The following is a 27639-nucleotide window of genomic DNA, read 5'->3' on the forward strand; positions in this document are numbered from 1 at the left end:
GACCAAGTTAGGAGGGCTTGGGGAGGTACGCTCAGGAGTTAAAATCTTGGGCTATTCAGACCAGATCGAGCGATCGATAGATAATCTTTTATATGTTTTTATTAAAATTATATACATAATATGTAATATATATACAAAAGAATCCATGGAATACATGTAGTTATGAAACAGGACGATAAAATTACCACCCATGAAAACACCATCCTACGTAAGAACCGCAACACACCTAGCACAGAGGCTCCTCCTACCTGTGTGTTCTTCCCTTATCCCATCTCCCTGCCCCACCCTCACCTCCACCCCCATCCCCCAGAGGTCACCTCTCTCCAGTCTATCATGCTCTTGCTTTTTAAAACTTTTTAAAAATCTCTTCTTTGTAGTCCTAACACGTTATTTCGTTTTGCTTATTTTGAAGCTTGTAATAATCGTATCACACACACACAAAAAAATCGTATGACGCTGTATTATCTTCTGCAATCTGCTTCTTTTAAAGTTGTCTCTATAATACATACACATTGCTGTACAGATCTGTAATTTGTTTCCCGTGCTGGAAAATATTCCATTATGTGAATAGACCACATTTTATTGATATGGTGATAAAACCACTTGGTTTTGTTCTGTTTTGTTTTCTAATTTGGATTTAGAAAACTATTGAAAAGAACCCAAATTGTGTCCTGGTGTATGCATGCAAGAGAGTCTATAGGATTTAATAGCTAAGAAGGTATGAAAATGTTCCACTTTACAATAGAACACTAAAACGTTTTCCCAATTGGTGGTACCAATTTCACTTCCACCAGCAATGTGTAAGAATTCTTGTTGATTTACATCTTCACCAACACTTAGTACTATCTTACTTAATTTTTCCAGGTGAGTGGATGTAAAATAGTACTTCACTGAAGTTTTAATTTGCATTTAACTGATCGCTAATAAGATTGAGACCTTTACATATATTTATTAGTCATTTAGACTTCCTCTTTTAAAAAGTGCCTGTTGTGTCTTTTGCCCATTTTTCTTTGGAGTTGCTTTCTTACTGATTTGTAGGAGCTGTTTATATATCCTTGATACTCATCTTTAGTCAGTTGTATTTGTTTACACGTATTTTCTTCCACTTCCTGGCTTGTCTCTTCACTCTCTTTATGAAGTCTTTCAATGAAGAGAAATTATGGACTTTAAAGAAGTAGAATTTACCAATTCTTTCTTTTGTGGTCAGCTCTCTGTGTCTTTTCATGAAGTCCTTCCTTGCCCTGCAGTCAGAAAAATATTCTCCTGTATTTTCTTGTAAAAGTTTTTAAATGTTGTCTTTTTCGTTTAATCAACCTGGAGTTGATTTTTGTGTATGTGTGAGGCAGAGATCCAATCTGATTTTTCCCTATATGAATAATCATTTATCTCAGCATCACTTACTGATAGTTTCTCCTTCCCCCCCTCCGTGATGAGCAAGACCACCTCTGTCACGTGTCAGGTTTTCATGGACAAGCAGGACGTTGATGGCTCTATTCTACCCGACTGGCAAATGTGTCTGTCTTTGTGCTATTATCATACAATCTTAATTACTATACCTTTATGATAAATCTTAATATATGGATATCTTCAGATTCCCCCTCCTTATTCTTCCTCAGGAGTTTCTTGACTCTTCTTGAGCTTTTGCCCTTCCATAAATATTTCAGAATTAGCTTGTCAAGGTGCTCAAAATACTCTGTTGGCAACTTGATTGACATTACACTGAATCCAGAAATCAATTTGGCAGTTTTGACATCTTTACAAAATTGAGTCTTCGATCTATTACATATTATGTCTCTCCATTTGTTAGGACTTCTTTAATGTATTTCAATGGAGTTTTATAATATTCTTCATACAGATCTGATCTTAGGTGTGTATTACATTTTTCTCTCTATTCATTTGGAAGTTTACACTCTATTCTTTTATTTATTGCCCTTGAAATTTTAACATTCATGCTCAAAGTCTAAAAGTAATATCCTAAACACCTCTCTGAAACAATGTGAGGACCTTGGAATGCTTTCACTCCAATCTGCCCCTTCCATGCTATTTTAGTTCTGCCCTTTTTTAACCCCAAATTCACATTATTATTATTATTATTATTATTATTACCATTATTATATTATACAGATATTTGCTTAGATTTGCCAGGTGGGTCCCTCTGAGGTCATCTTTCTTCTTCCTAAAATATAGCCCTTTGAAGTTCCTATAGTGAACGTCTGTGGGTGATTAACTCCTGGCTCTCACGAGGTTCCTGGCATCATGTGAAGGAGCTGAGGTGGAGGAACAAGAGCCACAGGGCTGTTCAGGCAGCCAGGCTGGGCAGGAGGGCTGGGGGAGGATGGGCTCCTACTTCTGGAAGGGCCCCGAGGGAGATCCAGGTACCTCTCTGACGGGCTCCTCCATGGCAGACAGTGCTGGAACACTTCCTACTACTTGGTAGAAATAGTGCACGCTATTTCTACCAAGGCTCCCACCCCTAAGACTAGAACTGCCCAGAGCTAGAGGGAGTCCATGACAGCCCCCATAGCTTGCCTGGGATCTGTCAACCTTGTGCCTCGCCCCTGCCCCCAACTGCAGTAGCTCCCGCCACCCCTGCCATTCAGGGTACTGTAGTAGGACGGTGCCCACAGGAGCAGACTGTGCTCCCGCACTTCCAGGCCGGGAAGCCATACATCTCTCCCCAGGTGAATAGGATAGGAGATCAAAAGCTGTGCACTGACTGAGCTGTGGTTTTGGATTTGGGGTTTTTCGTTTGGTTGATGTTGGTTTTGGTCTGGTTTGGGTTTTTTCACTTTTTATTACAAAAATGTTCACACACAAATAAAAGTAGAGGAAACAGAATAATGGGTCCCCATTTACCTTTCACCCAGCTTCTCCAGTCATCAGGACATGGCCACTCTTGGTTCATCTATATCCCCCACCCACTTCCTCTATACCCAGATTATTTTGGAGCACATGGCAGATGCCTTATTCTTTCATCTGTAAATATTTCACTACATATTTCTAAAGGATAAGAAATAAAGATGAACACAATATCATTAGCACATTTTAAAACATTTTAGCAGTTCCATGTCCTCAAATAGGCAATCAATGTTCACATCTCCCTGACTGTTTGTACGTTGTTTAACTCTTTTTTGTTTGAACCAAAATCCAGATAAAACCATGTTAGAACTGGTTGATGTGCCTCATACTTTCTTTTAACTAAAGCAGGGGTCAGCAAGCTACCCACGAACTACCACCCGCTGCCCGTTTTTGTGTGGCCTAAGTGCTAAGATTGGCTTTATACATTGTTAAATGGTTTCGAAAATAAAAGAATATTTGTGTCATGTGAAAATTATATGAAATTCAACTTTCAGCATCCATAAAGTTTTATTTGAACATAGGCATGCCCATCATTTACATATTGTCTATGCAACTTTCCCACTACAAGGTCAGGGTCGCATAGTTGCTGTGGCATCTGAGACTTCATGGCCTTCAAAGCCTAAAATATTTACTCTCTGGCCCTTTACAGAAGAAGTTTGCCAACCTCTGATCTTATGGGTTTCTCCTCCACCTTTTTTTTTCCCTTTTAATTTTTTAATTGAAGAAACTGGGTCATTGGTCCTGTAAAGTCTCCCAGGGTCTGAATTTTGCTGCTGTTGTTCAAGATGATCATTTGTGCCCTGTATTCCTGTAAGCTAGTGGTTAAGTCTAGAGGCTCAATCAAATTTAGATCAGATGGCATTTTCTTCAAGAGGATTTCATTAGTGACGATGTGTTCTACCATCAGGAAGTAAATATGTCTGCTTCTCTTTCTTTGTGTGATGTCAACAACCATTGATGATCAGTGCTAAACAGGGTTGAGTTTCAGTAACCAAAAGTGATTGGAAAGTGATAGGAACTGCCTGGGATATTATGGGGTCTTCAACCCATCAGGGAAGAGAGAGTCAACATATATGGTCAAAAGCAGTGGTTGGAAAAAAATCAAGCTACTTCAGGTTTTGAGTTGAGATTCCGTAATAAATATATGATCTGCGGGGGAGGGAAGAAGTTCAGTAGGATATACATCAAAGTAACAAGAAGCGACGTGCTAGCTTACTGAGGTTATGGGTGATGCTTGTTCTTTGTCCGATTTTATATTTCTATCCAAATGGTTCTATCTCTTTGGGGGGGAAAGATAAATAAAAAGAAGCTGGCTTTGTCCTATTGGTTCTCCCCTCCAAGTGTATGTCTTCTCTCTCCAATTAGACTGGAAGCTCCCTGAGAGCAAGATTGATTGTTGATCCCTTTAACGGCCACAGCACCCAGTTATGAAAAATTGTTGCAGCCACTAAAACTCACTTACGGGGCAGAATAGCACCGAAAGAAATTGAAACTGTTTTCTCAAGAGTATATGAACATGCTTTTAGGCAACAGCATCCATTCCTTCAAAAACACTGACTGGACATCCCTGGTGTCCGGGCTCCATCCAGACTGATTCCTGTATGCCCACCTCCTCCAAAATGGTCTTGGCTGAAATTAGCCAGCTTGCCACCCCCCCAGATTATACCTAGATCTTCCCTGTTTTTCCAGAATCTTCCCAATCATTTGATTCAAGATGTTGGAGTCACTTTTTGGGGCCCTTTCTCCTTGTCTCCCTTATCCAGGCAGCTGTCGGGTTCTGTCAGTTCTTCTTGCCTAGTATTTCTCCTAATTATCCTACCCTCTGTTCCAGGATGATGCAAAACTGGTCCCGAGAGAAAGAGGATCCATGAGAGTTTCCAGATAGAAGGAATCAGATAGAAGAAAAGGGTGGAGATGTAGACCAAAGTAGGTTAATCTATGCATTAGTCCCTCCCTAGGCCCAGAGAGTTATACCAATTCAGGAGCAGGGATTGTGAAAGAGGCTGCTGGATCATAGAAAGGGGGAGAGTGGGGCACCTTGAGATCCCTGACCATGGATTATGTTTCCCAGGCTATTAACTGGTAATTGACAGATATCAATAAAACTGCCTCAATTACAATCTGTGGCCAGCTAGAAGAGTATATGGACAATTTTGTGCTTGGGCCACAATTCCACACCTGCTGGGGGAGAGACAGAGAAGGAGGCAGAGACAGGACAGGAGCCATAAACCATCACCTCTTACAGTCATTCAGTCTTTAAATAGATTTTGAGTACTTCCTCTGTGTCAGGCATTTGCTTGGTACTGAGAGTGTAAGAATAAATCTGCCCTCGTGGAACTTATAGGTGGGGAGTAGGGGGAATGGGAGACAAACATTAAACAATTCTTTTTTTTAATATTTATTTATTTATTTATCTATTTGGCTGCGCCAGGTCTTCGTTGCAGCATGTGGGATCTTTTTTTTTTTTAGTTGCGGTATGCAGGATCTAGTTCCCTGACCAGGGATCGAACCCGGGCCCCCTGCATTGGGAACATGGAGTCTTGACCACTGGACCACCAGGGAAGTTCCAAACAATTCTTCAACATATAATGACAAGTTATGTTAAGTGCTCTGAGGAAAAAGTACAGGGTGGAGGGAATTGGGAGGATGGGGTGGGAGGGTGCCAGTCTGGGGCAGGGGAAACCCACCTGCCAGTGTCAGGGTCACCATCAGCCCTTTCCTGGAGCTCTCCCACAAGTCCCCCCCTCACTCTGGCTCAGGAAGAGGAATTTACCCCCCCCCCATGCCCACCCCAAGACAGACCAACAGACACTAAGACCCTCACTTATTCTGGAGCTTCTTAGATCAGATTCAACAAGTTCTGGACGTGTGCTTTAAGCCAACCAGGTCCCTCCCAGCTGTCAAAAGCTGGGGTCACCTGAAAAGAGAAATGAAATGCACCATCCCCCTTCCTTCTGCTGCCTTCCCACTGCAGGCCCTCAGCATCCCCCTCTCCCGACTGCTGCAATACCTTGGAGCTTCAGAAAGAGAACAGTTATAACTACTCTTCTGTTATGGGCTGAACTCTGTTCCCCACCCCCAAGTCATATGTTGAGTCCTAACCCCCAGTACATAGGATGTGACTGTATTTGGAGATAAGGCCTTTAAAAAGATAATTAAGGTAAAATGAGGTCCAGTGGGTGGACCCTAACCCAATATGACCAGTCTCCCTACAAGAAGAGATTAGGACACAAAATCAGCAAGCCAAGGAGAGAGGCCCCAGAAAGAAACAAACCTGCTGACATCCTGATCTGGGCTTCTAGCCTCCAGAACTGTGAGAAAATAAACTCCTGTTGTTTCAGCCACCCAGTTCATGGTATTTTGTTGTGGTGGCCCTGGCTCCTCAATTCACAGAAGAGGCACTGAGGCTGGGATGGGAGTGGGGGAGGGGCACCATTTGGGTGCTGCCAGGCTGGGACCAGGACCCAGATCTGACTCCCAGTGGCAAGGCCAACCTAGTCCCTGCCCAACTGGTTTCTCCACCTTTCATTTCTCCTCCTTCCTGAATGCACCGCTGATCAAATTTCCCCACACGAAACACCTTCAGCCACGCAGCTCCACCTACCCAGCGGGATCTGAACAAACACCTTGGCTCTGTAGCCCAAGCCCTGCCGGTTAGGACCTAAGTCAGTGCTTCTCAAACATTAACATGCATCAGAATCACCGGGAGAGTACGTTAAAATGCTGTTTCCTGGGCTCTGCCCCCCCAGTAGTTCTGGGGTGGGGCCCAAAAGTTTGCATTTCTAACAAGCTTCCAGGCAGCCCTTCAGTAGCACGGCTAACACACGTCTTTCCGCAGGACTGCCCAAGTACTCGCCCCACCATCAGAGCAGCTGCTTACTTTTCCCTCACCACCCCGTGCCCTTGAGCCTTTGCCCAGCCTGGTCCTGCCAGCAATTCCCTGCTGCCACGTCTGACGCTGTGGTCAGATCCTGGGGCCTCCCAACTCAGGATAAAGTTGAGAGGTTGTGCTGCTTTTTAAAGGGAAAGGCTTATTGGAATTTGAACCAGAACCAGAATGATTCCAGTCCAGAGGATCATAGGGGAGCTTGAAAAAAAAAAAGACAGAAATCTAGACCCACCCCCACATACAGACCGCCCTTCGAGACAGGAGACACGCTACTGTGATCACCCTTTCTATATATAGATAATCAAAGGGAGCCCCAGAGAGGGTAAGTGACTTGTTCCAGGGCACACAGCACATTAGAGCAGAAGCTGAGCAAGAACCCAGGTCTCCTTCGGTGCAGCTGTGTGCTCCCCACCGCCCACCACTGCCTTTTCCGAGCCTAAGAGGGTCTTCTCTCTCCCTGCCTTTTCTCACCTCTCCCCATCGCACTTTCTTGTGACCCCAGCTGGGCCCTGGCATTTCCACCCAGTGCTGAAATGGAGCCCCAAAGGACTGTAAAATTTGCCAAAGGGAGAAGAGTGGGGAAAGGGGCGGGGAAATGAGGGAGAGAGATGGAAACCTTTGTGGGGAGGGGAGGGGAAGCCAGTCATTTGGTGTCCAGGAAGCTGGGGGCGGGGCTTCTCCTGGGACCTGCCCCCGTGTACCATCACCCCTGCCTCTGACCCCTGGAGGGCTCAGGCTGCAGCCCCGGAAACCACAAACCCCCGCTGGCCCCAAAGGAGCCAGCCTCTGGCTTCCCTCTGCAACGGGCTCTGTGCTTCAGAGCCTGAGGGTTAGTTAGTACAAGTTTCGCGCCCTTCAACACGGATTTCTTCTGACACCCAGTTCAGACGGTGGGGCTGGAGCTGGGGTGGGGCGCTGGACAGCTGCCCTCCCAGACCTGCTCCAAGCACCATTAGGAAGGACCCTGCCAGGTGCAGGTGAGACTGACAACAGCTGGGAGAGCTGCCCCAGGCATTTAGGATCTGGCTGGGAAAGGTGAGTCAGTCCAGTGGGGGCAGGGCTCCTGGAATCAGGATCTGCAGCCCAAGCTGGAGGCGCCCGCCCCCCCCACCACCATGTCACCTGGAGAAAAACTGGACCCGCTTCCTGACACTTTCATCCTGCAGCCGCCGGTCTTCCACCCGGTGAGCAGCCGCTCGGGTCTGGAACCTCCTGGGTCTCAGGGCTCCCCCTTCCAGCTGGGCCCAGTCTCCCAGGTTGGGGGCTGGAGGGGCCCTCAGTCATGGGTCCTGTTCCCCTGGCCCCTGCCCATGGGCTCTGGAAGGCCGTCTTGAGCTTAGCAAAGTGGCTGACAGCTCCTTCCCACTCGCGTGTCAATGACTGTTGGGTTCACAGGGTCCTTGCGTTTTAAAAGTAGTAGGGCCTGGAGACAGAGTGGTGTCCCCTTCTGTACGATGGGTGGCTAGGAGGGTCTGGGGGAGTGCGTAGTATCACTGGGGGGACACTGACCACTAGGAAGGGCAGGCTCATCTCCAGCCTGGGGGTCAGGTCGGAACCCCCAAGTGAGAGATGGTGTTGGGGTTTCCTCGATTCCTCCTTCAGCTCAGTGCCCTGCGGATTTCCTGAAGGCTGACAGTGCTTTACAGAAGGCTGAACTCCCAGCAGACTCCACCCTCCCACTAATAAGCACTAATTATCACTTTCTCTTTACTTGGTCCTCGCCTCCCAGGAGAACTGCTTTGGCTCAGTTAATTACAGGCCAGGCCCAGAGCCTGGGAAGCAGGCGGGACTGACATGCTGAGCCTGGCTAACCTGTGGGTGCTCTGACAGCCCGGGGTCTCCCACACCTCCCCAGGTGCCTGAGTGATGGGATCAAGCAGCCGCCCAGGTTACAGTGGCTCCTTGCTTTGCAAGCTGCGAAATCCCACCTGGAGGGCAACACGGTTGGCTCTCAGCTCTTTCTGGGCGGTTCAGGCTTCTGAAGGCTGCTAGGAGTTGGAGAACACCGCATGAGGCCCAGTCCTGTGATACTGCCCAGTGTGTACCTGCCGCATGTTCACATTTATTCTGCACATACCTCCTCAGAGTCCACTCTGTGGCACGCCAGGCACTGAGCCTGTAGAAGCGACAGACAGGGCTTCGGCTTTGAAGGGCTTGTGCCTTCCAGCATGAAGAGCCAGCCACACGGCTCCCTCTAAGCCAGACGGCCAAGGGCCAAACTAGCCATGCCAGTGGAGAGCACGGTGAGGGAAGGAATAATTCAGGCACCAAAATGGATGATGCTTGGAGAAGGTGTCAGAGCCTGGAAAGTCAAGTCAGATTTCACAGGGTAGAAGGAGAGCAGAGGAAACAGCCCCAGAAAGGGTCAGGAGTGGTAAAAGTGTACGCTGTATTTTAGGAATGCCAGGGGAAAGGTGAGCTGGGAAGGTAGGCTGGGTCATTATCAGGTATCTCTCCAGGCGTCCATATCAGGGTCTGTGCTCAGATCCCAATTTGTCCACCCTTCTGCCTCCCACTTCCCAGGCTCTGGCCAATAAACAGTCCCTGGGAAGCCTTGACACCAGGCTTCTAGAGGCCAGGGTGGCAGCCAGAGGACAGTAAGCCTCACTGGGGACACTACTGTGCCCTAGGAGCTGGGGTAAGGGGCTGGGCTGGTGCTCCAAGGGGGCAGTGGGGCTGAATCTGGTTTGCCCATGCAGTGTGGCTTTGATGTGTGATGGTCCAGGAAAGGGGAGTAGATGGAAGAGAACACTTCAGAGAAAACTAATTTTTCCCCATTAGGACATTTTCTGTTTGGGGTGGGAGAGCTGAGTCTTCTTGTTCCTCTTCCCTCCCCACCCCGCCCCCGACCCAGGGGTCCCTAGGCCCTTTCTTCAACCCTGTATGGATGGGTTTCTCCCCTTGTTCAGGTGGTTCCTTATGTCACGACAATTTTTGGTGGCCTGCGAGCACGCAAGATGGTCATGCTCCAGGGAGCGGTCCCTCTAAATGCACGCAGGTAAGGGGAGTGCGCCACAGGGCTTCCTCTCTACCTTCAGGGTCTCCGGGAGTCTCTGACCGGAGGTGCCCTTTGAGGGCCTCATCTCCCCTAGGTTCCAGGTGGACTTCCAGTGTGGCTGCAGCCTGCACCCCCGGCCAGATATCGCCATCCACTTCAACCCTCGCTTCCACACCACCAAGCCGCACGTCATCTGCAACACCCTGCACGGTGGGCGCTGGCAAGCCGAGGCCCGGTGGCCCCATCTGGCCCTGCAGAGAGGAGCGAGCTTCCTCATCCTCTTTCTCTTTGGAAATGAGGAGATGAAGGTGAACGGAAGGGGAGATCAGGGGGTCTAGAACTTGTGTCCTTCTGCTTCTCTTTCCTTCAGCCGAGTTCCCCATGTCACTGTGTTAAGGGGTATTTGGGGGGATGGGGCACAGAGTCCAGTACCCGGAGGACCAAGGAGCTGCCAAACCCGGTTCCAAGCTGCCCTGGGCCCACTTGGCCCGATACACATGGCAGCATTCAGCAGGCCCTATGGTGCCGGCCCTGCAGAGAGGGTGCCACTGCCACCATCACAGGAGCATCTAGAGAGTGCCTGCAGTATGCCGGGCGCTGTTCTAATCCCTTAAATATCAGCTCACTGCATCCTCACAGCAATGCATGAGGAGGGCACTTTCATTCTCCCCATCTCACGGAAGAGGGGGAAGGGACAGGGAAGGTGAAGCCTCAAGGCTTTCACCGCTGATGTGAACTCCTGCCAGGAAGATCTTCAGACTTCTCCAGGGGAGAGGGAGCCGGTGGGGGCCAGCAGTGGAGGGAGGGACCTGTGGGACAGGGGTCACACAGCCTCCTGAGGCTCCTCACCTGTGGATGGTGGGGAGGGCTCGGGGGGCTGCTGCTCCAGCTGCTGGTGGGTCAGCTGAGAGGCGAAATGGGGCCAGCATGGGGTGTCAGGGGCCAGGAGGGGCACTGAAGTTGCCAGCTCCCCAACCTTGGGGAGGCTACTTAAGCTCCCCAAGCCTCGGGCACCTGGTCTGTAAAACATGCCTGCCTCGTAGAGTTGGTGTGAAGTTAAATGAGGAAAATTCCAGAAAGGATGCTCATGACGCCTGGCACGTTGGTATGAACTCAGAAACATCAGCTGCTGCTGAGCCAGCCTAGTCTGTCTGTCTCTCTAGGTGAGTGTAAATGGACAACACTTTCTCCATTACCGCTACCGACTCCCGCTGTCTCGTGTAGACACCTTGGGCATATATGGAGATATCTTCGTGACGGCCGTTGGATTCCTGAACATCAGCGTAAGTTCCCTTGGGGTCAAGTCCTGGGTGGCAGCAGCCTCTGACTTCCCCTGATGCCTCGACAGGCCCAGGACCCCCTCCCGCCCCAGACAAGCCCTGTCACACCAATTATAGCCAAGGTGGAGGGCATCCATCCAGGTGTTGGACATGAGGAGGGGTGAGGTGACCACAGAAGGTGGGTCCGAGAGCCTCGGGCAGAATCCTATCCTGGGCATGGGGTCTGGTCAATGAGGAGTGGTGGCCAGAAGGCAAATGACTTGGAGTCTTGGACCCGTGGGGTATCATTCCCAGCTGAGGAGCTGATTAAAAATGCAAATTTCTGAGACCCGCCGTCAGAGATTCTGATTCAGTAAGCCAGAGGTGGGGCCCAGGAATCAGCATGTTCAAAATGCCGGTTTGAGAAGCCCTGACAAGGCCTCAGGGGAGAGGAGGAGGTATCAAGGCCAAAGCTGGCCTCTGCCCCCGCCCAGGCACAGGAGGGCAGGTGGGAGCCAAATCAATCAAGCTCTGGGGCTTGCAGTGCTCCCGAATCTGGCCTGTTGCTTTTTCTCTCTCCTAACAGCCATTTGTGGAGGGCGGTAGCGAGTATCCGGTTGGACACGTGAGTCTTCTGGGAGCAGGGTTGGCCCTCGCGGTCCCAGCCACACCAGCTGAGCCACTGGTTCTCCCTCCTCCCCCAGCGGGACCTGCCCCTCGCTGGGCTGCTGCTCATTTTGCACAAGGCCCAGCTGCCCCCTCCCTCACTGGGCGGTTGCCATGGAGACGGCTGGCCCCGCCTCAGTCCCTGGGAGCCTGGATTTGCCTCTCCCAGCGCCAAGGCCAGCTCGGGAGGATGGCTGGGGTGGGCTGGCTTCCCGGAATGGGCAGGGCCCCAGTCTTCCTATCAGAAGATCTGTCTCAATTGGAGCTTTCAGTTCTTAGCATCCCTGTGAGGTAGCGGGTTGGCCTGCAGGGCAGAAGGGGAGATGAGGCCCAGGGACTTGCTCAGAGCCACAGAGTGAGTGAATGACAGGACCGCCCCCACCCCTCACCCCCCCCCCCCCCCGGTCCAGTTCTTCTGCATTATTCCAGAGCTGGTGTCCATCTGAATTCAAGAGGGCCCCACTGGGGTTCCAGTCATTTTCCCGTATTATCTCTGAGAGGGGCAAACCCCAAATATCCCCATTTTTTAAGAATAATATCAAGAGGTTCCCTTTCAATGAGCAAACACCATGTGGCCTCCATGTCCCCTCTTTCTTTCCTTGACAGCCTTTCCTGCTGAAGAGCCCCAGCCTGGTGAGTGACCTCCTCCTCGGCCTGGCAGAGGGACAGTCCCTCACCTGCTCCATCAGGAGTGGGAGGGCACCCCCTGCCACTCATATCCCACACGCTGGTGGCATATGGCCTCAGCATCAGGGTCTCCCCTTCTTTATAGGAAACTGCAGGCTATGGGTGGGCCAGTCGACTTCAGGCTGAAGCTCCAGCTTCATTTTACCTTTTCTCCATTTATTCTGCACACAATTATCTGATACTATCCTGTGCTAGGCCCAGAGCCAGACTCTAGGATGGAGGGACGAATCAGTCCCAGCCCCCCAGCTGCCCACAGGCTGGTAGGGGGGCAGACCAATGAATGAGCCATTACAGTTTGGAGCACAGCATTAGGGGCTCCCAGCACGGGGGCTGGGCGGGGGGGGGGGGGGGGGGGGCCAGAGAGAGCAGGGTACTGGAGACAGGCCTGCAGTAGGTGTTTAATAACTGAGCAGAGCTGTCTCCTCCTGGCTGCAGGCCTAGAGGCAGAGATTAACCTGCCCCGGGGCTCCCTGGCCCCTGAGGGCAGCCCATGAAGCAGCTCCTAGGGGCAGTATCCCTTCCCGAGCCCCTCTGTGAGTCCCCCTCTCAGTCATCTCCCGTGTTCCTTCAGGAGGTGCCCTGCTCGCGTGCCCTTCCCCAGGGTCTCTGGCCCGGACAGGTCATCATAGTGAGGGGGCTGGTCTTGCCAGAGCCAAAGGAGTAAGTATACAGAAGGAGGGGAAGGAGGAGCATCTCTGTGCCTGGCACAAGCTTGATAAACATCACCGCTTTAATCTCCAGCACCACTACTTAATCCCCATCTTCCAGATCAGGAAACAGAGGAGCAGAGAGCAGAAGTAAGTTGCCCAAGGCCGCAGAGCTTGTGAAAGTCTGATCTGGGATTGGGTCCAGGGCTCAGGTGCCTTCGTGGCACCAGCAACTCCCACTCTGGGCGTATCTTCCCTGCCTGTGCTTGTGGTCAGGCCAACCAGCCTCTCACCGCAGGTCCCAGCTGGAGCCTCAGGAAAGGCCCTTTAAAGGCACAGGCTGAGACCCAGAGAGAGGATGTGACCTCCCACAGTGCCCTGGTTTAGGAAACACAGCCAGGCGACCCCAGAGAAGAGGCTCAGCGCTGGGAGGTGGGGACTTGGAGGGACTCAGTAACCCAGTGGACGCTGCCTGACTTCTCCCATAGGGGGTGCTCCTGCCCCATTTCCCAAACCTGCGGACTCCAAGCCAGTTAGACAAGTGTCTTCCTCGTTCCCTTTCTTTGTTTCTTTCCTTTTCCTTCTTTCCTTTCCTTTTTCCCTTCCATCCTTCCTTCCCTCCTCCCTTCCTTCCTTCTGGAATTGCATGGGATTTCATGACTTTTCTGGGCCAGATTTCCTGGGTTTGACTTCTGCTGAGGACACTTAAAACCTGTGCAACTTCACAGCAGTTACATTTCCTTTCTGTGCCTTAGTTGCCTTGTCTGTAAAAAGGGATAAAAATAGTGCCAGCTTCAGGGATGGTGTAAATACGGAGAATTGTGCCAGGCACATAGCAAGTGGTCCACAAATGTGGTGATATCAGAATTCTTTGGGCGGAGGGCCAGGGAAGTAAGGCTAGTGCCCTATGTTCTCCCTGCCCTACCCCCTTCTGTTTTGTTTTTGTTTTTGAAGTCACTGACCTCACTAACCCTTGCCCTGCATGCTCTTGATCAGGCCTGTGAATTATGGGCAGGCGTGCAGCACAGCCCTGGATAGCGTGAGCCTGCAAAGCCGGGCATGACAGGATTGGATTCCTGGTTTTGCCTCTTAAAAACTGTGGTCTTGGGCAAGTCACTACACCTCTCTTAGCCTGGAGTGCTGAGTTCCCCCATCAGAAAAAAAGGAGAAAGATAATCCCACTCTACAGGGAAAATGAAAAAGTTCCCAGTGAAGGGAAGAACCCCCACTCCTCCCCAAGCTTAGAGACAGGAGACCAGGTGCTTATCTTAGCTCAATTCACATGGTTATTATTAGTGACACAGCGGATGATTTTACTGCTCTCTCTCTCAAGGGCCATGAATTCACGTGTCCTCAGAGGCCAGGCAGGTCACATAAATAGTGAGGCACCAGGTTGGGAATGTGGTGAAGTGGAAAGAATATTTCCATAGATCTTCTGATGCCAGATCTTCTAATTATTTTAAAAGAGAAGCTGAAAGCTTTTATATAAACTTTCTCAATTTTTGAAAATGGTATTACTTTAAAGTTGAAGAATACCGTGGACCAGCCAGAACATTTCTACAGGTTAAGTCAGCCCTGGGCCACCGACATCAAGGCTTAGCACCGCACCTGGCACTTAGCAAGCCTGCAAGCCCCTTCTCTGGCCCCTTTCCGCAGTTTCACGCTCAGTCTGCTGGATGAGGCCGCCCACGTTCCTGTGACGCTCAGGGCTTCCTTCACAGACAGAACTCTGGCCTGGGTCTCCCGCTGGGGCCGGAAGAAACTGATCTTGGCCCCCTTCCTCTTCTACCCGCAGCGATTCTTCGAGGTGGGTCGGAGCCAAGATGCCTGGTCCCTCTGGGGTGGAGTGCAGAGCTGCATTCCCATCCGGGAGACTGGGGGTTGCGTTGGGGAGGCAGGGAAGCCAGTGCCCGCTGGGGGAGAGGAGATCTGGGCTGGGGATCCCATGCCCAGAAACCCCTCTTTAATTAATCAGGGGGGGCCCTGGCCTCAGCATTATCAAAAAGCCCCCCTAATGACTCCAGTGTGCTGCTGAGGTTGAGACCACTCGTCCAGGGAGAGCAACGACCCCTTTTACAGATGGTGAAACTGAGGCCAAGGCCTGGGCAGATCCTTGTGGAAGGGCTGATGACGAGCTGGGCCCCTAGTCCTGGTCTTTTCCACCACTGGATGCCCCATGGGTCCAGTCTTTGTGTCCTTGCCAGGTGGGGCATCCGGCAGGCAAGGGAGGGTCTGGAAGCCTGCAGAGCCCCATGCCCTCCTTTCCCAGGTTCTGCTCCTATGCCAAGAGGGAGAGCTGAAGCTGGCGCTCAGTGGGCAGGGCGTGGGGGCCACCAGCCTGGGCCAGCAGGCCCTGGAGCGGCTGCGGGAGCTGCGAATCAGTGGCAGCGTCCAGCTCTACTGCGTCCACTACTGAGGAGGAATCCAGAGGGCCCAGCTGGAGAAGAAGAGGGCCAGCCTATAGCCGGGGCCCCACCAGATGCCCCCACTCTCCTACCCTCGTTAAAATCTCCACCTGTCACCACGGTGTCAGGCCTGGCTCACTTCTGGAACCAGGAGCCCGAGTCTGCAGGTGCTTTGGACCCCACAGCAGAAAGGGGGCACAAGAGTGTGAAGGCTCCGGAAACTCTGCAGTTCCCTCTACCAGGAGCCTGGGATTTGGCTCTGCCTTCCTTCAGGGCCTAGACAAGGAGGCAGGCTTTGTAGCCTAATGAAGATACTCCAAAATACAGCGGCTTTAAAAATTTAGATGTTTATTTCCTTCTCATCTAAACAGAAAAATCGTCCAGGTCAGTGGGGCAACTTTGCTCCTTATGGACCTTCTGGGTCATCCTAGTCATCATCCCACCACCCCCAGGGCACCAGCATCACCTGCGTGGCAGAAGCTCAGTAGCCACCATATCTAGGTTTCAACCACTGAGAAGGCAAATAGAGAATATGGACAAGGCCCATCTGATGTCATAAGCCCAGACCTGGGATTAGCACACGCTATTTACACTCACATCTCATTGGCAAGTACTCAGTCACGCAGCCACATTATCTGCAAGGGAGGCTGGAAGCGTCCTCCACGGGATGACCACGTGCCTGGCCATAGCTCTACTCCTGTGATTCCTGGAATATTTGGTTTTATTTCCATTATACCATCTTATTTTGTGTTTTCTATTTACCATTGCTATTTTTCCTCATATTTTCAGCTTTCGTACTTGCTATTGGATTGATAAAGTCTTCTTTATCTCCCTCCCCCTTTTTTTTCTTATGCTGGTTTGGAAGTTGTAAATTCCATTTTATACTTCTAGTGGTTATCCTTACTTTTTATTTTATTTTTTAGTCAACACAATAAAATTGACTTTTGGGGGTGGGTAAAATTCTGCTTTAACATATATGTAGATCTGTGTGGCCACTACCACTATCAAGATATATAACAACTCCATCATTCCAAAAAATTCCCTGGTGTTACTTCTGTGTAATTGCACCTCCTCCACCCCCTCCCTTAACCCCCAGCAACTCCCTGATCTGCTCTCCATTACTATATTTTGTGTTTTTGAGAATGTCATATAAATGGAATCAGGTAGGATGTGACCTTTTGAAACTGATTTCTTTCAATCAGCATTACCCTTTGGCGATTAATCTAAGTTGCTGTTTGTATCAGTGACTCATTCCTGTTTATTACTCAGTAGTATTCCGTTGTACCACAATTGACCCACTGAAGAACATTTGGGTGGTTTTCAGTTTTTGACAATTAAGGAATAGAGCAGCTAAAATCATTTGTATACAAGTCTTTGTATGAATGTAACTTTTCATTTCTCTTGGGTTAATACCTACTAGTGAGATTGATGGATCATATGGTAAATGCATGTTTAACTTTATAAGAAACTGTCACAATTTTCCAGAGTTGTTTCAGAGTAGTTTTGGGAATTTTGCTTTCCCACCAGCAATCTAGGAGATTTCCAGTTGTTCTGCATGCTCATCAATACTCATAATTGGGGCTTCCCTGGTGGCGCAGTGGTTGAGAGTCTGCCTGCCAATGCAGGGGACACGGGTTCGAGCCCTGGTCTGGGAAGATCCCACATGCCGCGGAGCAACTGGGCCCGTGAGCCACAACTACTGAGCCTGCGGGTCTGGATCCTGTGCTCCGCAACAAGAGAGGCCGCAATAGTGAGAGGCCCGCGCACCGCAATGAAGAGTGGCCCCCGCTTGCCGCAACTAGAGAAAGCCCTCGCACAGAAACGAAGACCCAACACAGCCAAAAATAAATAAATTAGTAAAAGAAAAGAAAAAAAATTTTTTTTAAAATACTCATAATTGTCGGTATTTTTTATGTTAGCCATCTTCATTGGTGTGTAGAGGTATCTCATTGTGGCTTTAATTTGTATTTGCCTAGTGGCTAAAGATGTTGAGCGTCTTTTTATGTGCTAATTTTCCATCTGTGTATTCTCTCTGGTGCAGTGCCTGTTCAGATCTTTTCTCCATTTTTAATTGAGTTGTTTGTTTTCTTATCACTGACTTTTAAGAGTTTCTTTATATAGGCTGGATAAATGTCCTTTGTCAAATATGTGATTTGTAAGTAATTTCTCCCAGTCTTAGCTTATCTTTTCATGCTCTAAACAGTTTCTTTCACAGAGCAAAAGTTTTTAATTTTGATAAAGTCCAATTCATCAATTTTTTCTTGAATTGTATTTTTGGTGTCATATCTAAGAAGTTTTTGCCTAATGAAAATTTTCTCCTTTGTTTTCTTCTAAAAGTTTTATACGTCATAGTTCACATATAGATCTATGATCCTTTTTAAACTAATTGTTAATTATGTTGTGCAGTTTAGGTTGAAGTTTTATGAGGTTTCTTTTGGTTTGGTTTGGTTTGGTTTTTGCATTTGGATGTCCAGTTATTCCAGTAACATTTTTGAAAAGACTATCTATCCTCTGTTGAAGTGCTTTTGCAACTTTGTCAAAAATCAATTGGCCATATTTGGGCAAGCTTATTTTTGGACTCTATTCTGTTCCATTAATCTATGTGTCCATCTCTTGGCCAATACCACACTGTCTTGACTACTGCATATTTGTAGTAAATCTTGATAATGAGTAATGTAATTCCTCCAACTTTATTCTTCTTCAAAATTATTTTGGCTCTTCTTGATCCTTTGCCTTTTCTTATAAATTTTAGAAGCAGCTTGTCCATACCTACAAGATATCCTGCAGGGATTTTGAAGGGAATTGCATTAAAATTTATAAAGCAACTTGGGAAAAATTGACCTCTTTATTATGTTGAATCTTTCAATCCATTAGCACAACAGGTCTTAGCATTTACTTAGGTCTTTGATTTATTTCATCAGCATCTTCTAGTTTTTAGTATACAAATCCTATACATGTGTTGTTAGATTTATAGCTAAGTATTTCATCTTTTTAGGGTTATTGTAAGTGGTATTTTTTAACTCCAGTTTGCAATCGTTTATTGTAATTATATAGAAATATGATTGATTTTCTATATATAGAAGTGTTTTTGTCTATTACATAGAATCTTTTACATAAATCTTTTACATGTTGTCTGTGAAAAGGGACAATTTTACTTCTTCCTTTCCAATCTATAAGGCTTTATTTTTCTTGTCTTATTATGCTGGCTAAGAATTCTAGTGCAATGTTGAGTAGGAGGAGTGAGAGTAGACTTCTTTGCCTTGTTCCCAATATTAGGGAGGAAGCCTTATAATATTAACTGTAGATTTTTTGTAGATGCCCCTTATCAAGTTAAGGACAAACCCTTCTATTTTAGTTTACTGAGAGTTTTTATTATTATTACTATTATTACGAATTTATCACAAATTACTACGAATGGATGTTGAATTTTGTCAGAGGTTTTTTCTGCATCAAATGATATGACCATTTGTTTTTTATTCTTTAGGCTATGAATATGGTGTATTACATAATTGATAATCAAATATTGAACCAGACTTGCATTTCTGTGATAAACTCTACTTTGCCGTGGTGTATTATTCATTTTGAAAATATAGACATACCTCGTTTTACTGTGCTTCATTTTATTGTGCTTCACAGATATTGCATTTTTTAACAAATTGGAGGTTTATGGCAACCCTGTGTCATGCAAGTCTATCAGTGCCATTTTTTCCAACAGCATAATTTTTTAATTAAGGTATGTATGTTGTTTTTTAGATATAATGCTATTGTATGCTTAATAGACTACAGTACAGTGTAAACATAACTTTCGTGTGCACTGGAATACCAAAAAATTCCTGTGACTCTCTTTATTGTGATATTCGCCTTATTGTGGTAATGTGGAACCAAACTCACAATATCTCTGAGGTATGCCTGTAGCTGGATTTGATTTGCTAAAATATTTTTGAGGATTTTAACATTTGGTTTATGAAGGATAATGATTTCTAATTTTACTTTCCTGCACTATCATTGTCTGTTTTTGGTATCAGGGTAATGCTGTCCCCTCCTCTATTTTCTGGAAAAGTTTGTAAAAATTAGGGATATTTCTTTAATCTTTCATAGAATTTGCCAGGGAAGCTATCTAGACCTGGATATTTCCATTTGGAAGATTTTTAATTTAAAATTCAATTCCGTTAATAAGACATAGAAATAGGCTATGTATCTATTTCATCTTGGGTTGGTTTTGGTAGTTTGTGTTTTTCAAGAAATTGGTCCATTTAATCTTAGTCATCAAATGTATATATGTAGGTAGAGTGCATAATATTATTTTCTTATCATTTTAATGTCTGAGGGATCTTTAGTGAAAGCCCTTTTTTCATTTCTGATATTGGTAATTTGAATCTTTTTCCCTTTTTTTAATTGACCTTTTCAGAAAAACAGCTTTGGCCCTATTGATTTTCTCTTCTGTTTTCGGTTTCCAATTTTATAGATTTCCACTCTTATCTTTATTATTTCCTTCTTTCTGCTTGCTTTGGTTTATTTTGCTCTTTTTTTCTAATTTCTTCAATTGGAAGCTCAGAATACTGATTTTAAACTTTTCTTCTTTTCTAGTATAAGCATTTAATACAATAAATTTCTTCTCGGCACTTTAGCTATAACACACAAATTTTGATATTTTGGGTTTACATTTTGTTCATTTTAAAATATTTGCTAATGTCCATTGAGACTTCTTCTTTGACCAATGGATTATTTAGAAGTATGTCATTTAATTCCAAGTGTTGTAGATCATTCTGATATCTTTCTGTTATTGAGCTGTAGTTTAACTCACACTTTGTATAATTTCAATTATTTAAAAATTTTTAATATTTTCTCATGATCCAGAATATAAGCTTTAGTGTATGTTCTGTGGACACTTGAAAAGAATGTGTTCTCTGATGTTGAGTTGAGTGTTCAATAAATGTCAATTAGATCCAATTTGTTGATGGTGTTTTTCAGTTCTTCTATATTATTGCTGGTTTTCTGGTCTACAGGTCCTATCAGGTTTTCAGAGAGGAATGTTAAGTCTTCAGCTACAATTGCATATTTATCTATTTCTCCTTTCAGTTCTGTCTGGTTTTGCTTCCTTTATCTTGAAGCTCTATTGTTCGGTGCATATCAAAGTGTGTTTTAGATATGATACTGTTTCTCCAGGGAAGCGGGGATATTTTGTATATTAATCATGTAGAATAAAAAAAGTACTGTGCAAAAAACTTTGGATTATTATGTCGTGCAGAAAAAAAATTACCATGCTAGTCCTGAAACAGCGATTCTTAGAAAAGCCTGCTTGCAAGGTTGGCTCTTGGCTAGTATCTGGGAACTTAACTGGTAAACAATTCCCTATACTGACATAAAACATTCCTAAATATTAAGAGTGGCTCACTGTGCCTAAACTGTTTATATAAAAAATATAGTTTATGCTGAATACCCAGTTTCCTTCTGGGAATCTAGAATTTTGGTACATGCTAGGCAGAGGGTGCCTATATTACTTAGCCTTTATAAAAAGCCTGAATTTCTAGACTCAAAGAACTTCCCTGGTAGACAACACTGCACATGTCACAACTCATCAATGGAAGAATTAAGCACATCCTGTGTGAATGCACTGGAGAGAACTTTGGAAGTTTACCTTTGGTTTTCTTCTGGACATCACCCCATGTGCCTTTTCCCTTTGCTGATTTCACTTTGTATCCATTACTGTAATAAATCTTAGCTGGAAGTATGACTATATGATAAGTCCTATGAGTCCTTCTAGTGAATCACTGAACCTGGGGGTGGTCTTGGGGATCCCCAACACATATGTCTTCTTCTTAATGAATTGACTCTTTTGTCATTTTGTAAAGTCCCTAGTTATCCCTTTACTCTGGAGTCCACTTTGTCTGATATCAATATAGTCACTCCAGCTTTCTTTGATTAGTGTGTGTATGTTGTATCTTTTTGGCATCCTTTTACTTCTTTTTTTTTAATTGGAGTATAATTGCTTTACAATGTTGTGTTAGTTTCTGCTGTTTGTGGATCAGCTATATGTATACATATATCCCCTCCTTCTTGGACCTCCCTCCCACCCCACCCACCATCCCAGCCATCTAGATCATCACAGAGCACCGTTTTACTTTTAACCTATCTGTATCATTATACTTGAACTGAGTTTTGTGTATATAGCACATAGTTGGGTCATGGTTTTAGTTTTTGTTTGTTGGTTGGTTTGTTTTTTTAATACATTCTGACAATATCTTTCTTTTAATTGGTGTGTTTAGACCATTTACATTTAAAGTAGTCATTGATAGGTCTGGATTTAGGTGTACCATTTTATTGTTTGTTTTCTATTTGTTCCCACTGTGTTTTAGTCCTCTGTTTTTCCCTTTCCTGCCTTTTTTTGGATTATGTGAACATTTTTGGCATCCAATTTTAATTAACCTATTGTCTTTTTTTACTGTATCTCTTTGCATAATTATTTTAGTGCTACCTCTAGGAATAATAATATACATACTTAACTTTTTTTAAAAATTGTATTGAGATATAATTGACATATAACATGATATTAGTTTCAGGTGTACAACTTAATGATTCAATATATGTATATATTGTGAAATGATCCCCACAATAAGTCTAGTTAACTCCCACCGCCATACATAGTTACAATTTGTTTCTTGTGATGAGAACTTATAAGAACTTATAAGATCTACTCTCTTGGGACTTCCCTGGTAGCGCAGTGTTTAAGAATCCACCCGCAAATGCAGGAGACTCAGGTTCGAGCCCTGGTGCAGGAAGATCCCACATGCCGCGGAGCAACTAAGCCCGTGCGCCACAACTACTGAGCCCGCGCTCTAGAGCTTGCTGTCTCGTTTCATCCCTCCCCTATCCCAAAGGGTTACAAGTATTATCATCTCCCCTTAAGAAGTTGTCTCTTGAGCCTCAGGGAGATGGAGTACCACCCAAGGACTCTGCTGAGATATGGTGGAGCCAGGATTTGGAAGCAGGACTTGCAAGCTCTGAAGGCCCTGCCCTCTCCTTGGAGCCAGACTGACGCTGTGTGGATCTTTTGCAAACAAGTTCCTCTGGGGACATGTGAGAGGGTTTACCAAAAAGTGCAACTCAATCAATGTACAACAAATTCCATCCTATAGAGAATGAAGTTTTGGAGTCTTTTACAATATGTCCAAAGAACTCAAGGTGCTCAGTGGGAAAGAACACAATTCAGTGTGCACACGTTCATGCTTCCAAACTCAAGGGATGATATTTAGACAGAAAATCCTTCCCTGCTTGCGGGGGCCAGATGGATCACGTTCTCATCTCGTAGCCACTTTGAAAAATCTCAACCAGGTCTCCAGGTGTAGTGTTTGGCCTGCCTGCCCTAGAACAGCCAGATGTACATGAACCTGAGCCCCACCGCCCAGAGAGTGTCTTCTTTGGGGGTAAGGGGGGATGCTTCAGCTTCATCAACTGGTGGGAAACTCGGAAGGTGCAAGCAGTTGTCTCGGCCGGCACCCTCACCACCACCACCCCTCACCGAGACGTGGGAAAGGAGGGAGGGTCCAGGGACTGTGCTGGCTGAGTACACATTCATTCAGATGTGCCTTCACATGCACAGGCCTGTGTGGATGTGTTTCTGCACATGTGTACTCATGACACGGTATGTACAGCATCTTTCCAACACGTCCAAGAGCCAGGCCCACCCAGGACGACACTGAGCAGTCAGTCTCGAGTCCCTGCCCTTCTTGCACACTGACCCTCGAGCCCAGCACCCCCTGCTCATGGTGTTCAGGGTCACATTGAGCCCCCCACTTAGATCCCCTCTTGGCCTCAGGATGCCCTTCTCTCAGAGCTGATGTCCTGAAGATGCAAGTTGAAGGGATCTTAATGTGATCCAACGGGCAATTCGGCCAGGGACCAGGACCTTGTGGGATCACACAGCTGTCTGCAGTGGGGTGGACACCTGCCATGCGGCCCTCGAGGGCGATGACTTGCTCAAGGGCACTTGTGTGAAGAGCTCGAGCTGGGTCTTTCCTCTGCCCACATCTCTCACTAGGCACCCCATGGTCCTGACTTTCTTCCCTTCCTCACCCCATTCCTCACAGCTCATGTTCCACCCCAGGGCACCCCAGCTGCCAGAACTAATACTCTTTCTATTCCCTCTACATTCCTGATCTGGGGAATGACATCCCCCCTTCCAACCCCTCCTCCAGGTTTCCCAGTCCCAAAAGAGGGCCATCCTAAGTCTTCCATCTCCCTAACACATCCTTTCCCTCTGCCCCTCCTTCACCCCAACTCTTGCCACCTGCATCCAATCACGAAGTCCAGTCAATGCCAACCCTGGAAGTTTCTCCTGAATTCACTGCCTCGTCCGTCTCCCATCCACTGACTTGGTCCAGGGCAGCCCTGTCCCTGCCTCTGTGACCCCCTCGGCCCCCTGACTGCCCCCCCCGCCTCCTGCTCCCATCACTCCACATCCAGTCTCCCCAAGACCCTCTGTGACCTGCCTCCTAAGGGCACGTCTGCCCATGACCTTCCTCTGACCTCAGAGCACAGGGCAGGTCCTTTGGGCAGCTCACAGCCCTTCCTGGCCTGCCCTCCTCACCTCTCCTCGCCCTTCCTGCTCCACCCAGGCTGACTGGATGGCTTGCCCTTTCCCTGACCCGCTGCTCGTTGTTGCCTCTGCTCCTGTGCACATCCAGTTCTCTCTGACCCCACACCCTGCCCCATACCCCCGTTCCTCTTCTCCCCCATCAGACACCCCATATCTGAGAAGCTGCCCTGCAGGCCCCAGCCTGGTCAGCTGCCACCCTCTGGGTCCCCAGGCGCCCAGGACCTCCCCGTCTCCCCCATGGTTGTGTCGTGCTGTGATTCCCTGTTCCTGTCTGCACCCCTCTGGGCTTGGAGCTCCATTCAGGCAGGATTCTGTGTGCTCGTCCCTCCCTCTCTGCAGCTCCAGCATCCAGTGAGGGGCTTGGCTTGGGACAGGAGCAAAGCAATTGTGCAAGCAGGAGGGCTGGAGGCTCCGCGGGGCCAGGACTCCTGCGCAGCTCCTCTGCTTTCTCATCCCAAGGCACCTTGTCAGCCAGGGCAGGGCCAGAGATGGTCTCCATCCGGAGAACATGTAGGGACTATTCACTCCATCCCTAAATGTCCCCAGATGTCTAAGACCATGGCCAGGGCACTGTCAATAGCAATGCTGAGCTGAAGTCTACACTTGGCCCCCATCTGGATGAAGAAACAGGGGATCGTCACTAGGGGTGGGGAAGTTCCCTTCTGGAACTAGGCCAGACAACCTCCTTTTTTTAAGATTATGATACATGCCTTCCTGGAATTGTTCCGTTTCCTGGAATAAATATATGAACGCAGCTTATCTTTTTCAGCTGCACACCACCGAGCTGAATCCAACCCCGCCTAGAACTTCAATCACACAGAAAATCAAGGCTGCTGGATATTGCACAGCTTAAACTAGAATGGTCTTGAACTGGGAGGAAAAGACTGTGAAAGGAAGAGGGGGGACAGAGGTGCTGTTTGGGGGCTGAGAAGGGTCTAAACCCTCACCAGCAGCTGAGGGAGGCAAGACAGGGATTAGTTCACCTCCCAGAGACCCAAGGTTTCCCCCATAGACTCAGTATCGAGGCTCCTCTGTGAACTGGGTGTGAGCAAGCTGGGCCCCAAGACCCAGACAGACACAGCTTCTAGAACAAGGACCAGGTCCCCGCATGTATCACTCACAGTGCCTCCCCCCCCCCATGTGCCAGACGTGTAGTCTGCGGTCACAGAAAGGAGATATCCACTCTGCAAAGACCTCATGGTCCCCCAGGGAAAAGAGGCTCTTATATAATAACAGAATCCTTATACAAGTTTTCAAAATAGCAGCTGGTGCCCACTCTTCCCAAGACCAGCGAACGGAAGTGAGGGAGCCAATCCACTATGGATTTTCCCTTATCAATCAAGAGGACACAGCGTAGACATCATGGAGCCCAGGCTGAGTGTGCTCTCCTGCCCGGCCTTCTAGATGGACTCCAGTGCCTCACTCTTGGTTTCATCTGCACTGCTCAGTCTATGATTCACTGACCAAACTTTGATCAAAACTCCAAAGCCGGGGTTTCCCTGGTGGCACAGTGGTTGAGAATCTGCCTGCTAATGCAGGGGACACGGGTTCGAGCCCTGGTCTGGGAAGATCCCACATGCCGCGGAGCAACTAAGCCCGTGAGCCACAACTACTGAGCCTGCACGTCTGGAGCCTGTGCTCCGCAACAAGAGAGGCCACGATAGTGAGAGGCCCGCGCACCACAATGAAGAGTGGCTTCTGCTTGCCACAACTAGAGGAAGCCCTCGCACAGAAACAAAGACCCAACACAGCCAAAATTTAATTAATTAATTAATTAATATTAAAAAAAAACAAAAAAAAACGGAGCCCTGGGATTAAGAGGTACAAATTATTAGGTATAAAATAAGCTACAAGGATATACTGTACAACACGGGGAATATAGCCAATATTTTAAAAAAAAACAAAAAACTCCAAAGCCTGAGAAGGGGACCACAGTATGCAGTTGGCCCATCACACACGGAAGCAGGAAATTAAATTTATGTTCACATAAATACCTGGGCACAATCGTCCATGGCAGCTTTATTTGTAATAGCCAAAAACTAAAAACAACTAAAATTATCCTACAACAAGTGAACTGTTAAACAAACAGTGATACATCCATATCAAGGAATATTACTCAGCAATAAAAAAGGAACAAACCGCTGATGCAGGCAACAGCTTGGCTGGATATCGAGGGAGATATGTTGAGTGAAAAAAGCCAATCTCAAAACTTCACATGTGTGATTTTACTTATACAGCATTCTCAAGAAAGACAAAATTGTAAAGGACAGATTAGCATTTTCCAGGGGTTAGCAATGGTAGGAGGGAGAGGAAGAGCTGTGATTATAGAGGTAGCTTGAGGGGGAGCTTTGTTGTAACGGAATTGTCTGTCTCCCGATGGTTATGGTGGTTACATGAATCTATACATGTGATAAAATGACATAAAACTGTACACACACTTGTACCGATGACAATTTCCTGGTTCTGATATTGTACTATAGTTTTGTTCGATGTAACTATTGGAGGAAACTGGCTGAAGATAATAGGACTTCTCTGTATTATCTTTGCAACTTCCTGTGAATCTCTGAACTATTTTCAAAAGGGTTTGTAGCCACTGGACAGCAACAAAGATCCTTGATAGAAGGGACGTGTTGGAGGCAAGGCTCACATGTGCCCAGACTTATGCCTGAGGGTATTTCCCAAACCTTGGTGCAGGTAAACAGCGTCAGACATAGACAGTCTCATTAAGTGCAGGAAGCAGATCAGAGTTCAGGGATTTTCTAAGACCACTGGGATTCAAGGAGCAAGGTACCAGAGAACAGGGAGCTGCAGAGAAAGAGGCCCCCAAAACTGCATAAGAATGTCCCTTGGAAGAGTGAATGTGAATGTAAACTGTAGATTTCAGGTGATAATGATGTGTCAATGTGGGTTCATCGATTATAACTATAATATAATACCTAGAGCAACCACCAAAAAAATCTACAAAAACACTATAGATAATAGAATTCTAAAAATGTTCAGGTAAGACATAGAAAGGCAAGAAAAGTGAAGCAGAAGAACAAAACCAGAAGGAACAAAGAAAGTGTTTAAAACAGTGTAATGGCAGACCGATGCCCCTAACATATCAACAATTACATAAAATACAAATGGTTTAATAAATCAATTAAAAGAGAGATCGATAGAATGGATTTTTAAAAAAAGCATGTTGTCTACAAGAAACTCATGTCAAGTACTGATATAATGATATGTGTAGGTCAAAAGTAAACAGAGAGAAAAATATACACACACAAACATTACTCAGAAGAGAGCAGGGAGACCATAATAATATCAGAAAAAGTAGACTTCAGAGCAAAGAAAATGACCAGGGACAGAGAGGAACATTTTATAATAATACAGGGGTCAATCCACCAAGAATACTTAGCAATTGCAAATATGAATGTACCGAACAACAGAGCTTCAAATACATGAGGTGAAAACTGATTGAGGTGGAAGAGGAAATATATTTCTTACATTGCAAGAGTGCTGGCAATGAATTCTCCTAAGTGTTATTTATCAGAATACATTTTTCTTTCACTTTTGCTCTTGAAAAATATTTTAGCTGGATACATACTCTGATTTCTCATTTTATTTTTCATCACTGTACAGATGTTTAAT

The 27639-nt window shown here is 46.7% G+C and overlaps 1 protein-coding gene across 2 annotated transcripts; it reads left to right on the plus strand.

Moving 5' to 3' along the window:
* The first annotated feature begins 7848 nt into the window (after positions 1-7848).
* On the plus strand, positions 7849-15454 carry LGALS12 (galectin 12). Of its 2 annotated transcripts, XM_061203533.1 has the most exons (9): positions 7849-7932; positions 9658-9746; positions 9841-10054; positions 10910-11029; positions 11592-11630; positions 12278-12304; positions 12930-13018; positions 14662-14812; positions 15275-15454. In XM_061203533.1, exons 1-9 carry the CDS (start codon positions 7864-7866, stop codon positions 15419-15421), a joined length of 945 nt encoding a protein of 314 aa, XP_061059516.1. In that variant the 5' UTR covers positions 7849-7863; the 3' UTR covers positions 15422-15454. The 2 variants fall into 2 exon arrangements, with proteins under 2 accessions (XP_061059516.1, XP_061059517.1); XM_061203534.1 differs by lacking the exon at positions 12278-12304.
* Positions 15455-27639: the final 12185 nt, after the last annotated feature.

This window comes from Eubalaena glacialis, chromosome 10 (genome assembly GCF_028564815.1).
Source record: "Eubalaena glacialis isolate mEubGla1 chromosome 10, mEubGla1.1.hap2.+ XY, whole genome shotgun sequence".
In the NCBI taxonomy this organism is placed as follows: domain Eukaryota; kingdom Metazoa; phylum Chordata; class Mammalia; order Artiodactyla; family Balaenidae; genus Eubalaena; species Eubalaena glacialis.

Excerpts from the sequence above, each read along its gene's own strand:
- LGALS12 (XM_061203533.1), top strand. The coding sequence starts at position 7,864 with ATGTCACCTGGAGAAAAACTGGACCCGCTTCCTGACACTTTCATCCTG. Across the intron at positions 10,055-10,909 it reads TTGGAAATGAGGAGATGAAG|GTGAGTGTAAATGGACAACA; the intron begins GTGAACGGAAGG and ends CTGTCTCTCTAG. Across the intron at positions 11,030-11,591 it reads TTGGATTCCTGAACATCAGC|CCATTTGTGGAGGGCGGTAG; the intron begins GTAAGTTCCCTT and ends CTCTCCTAACAG.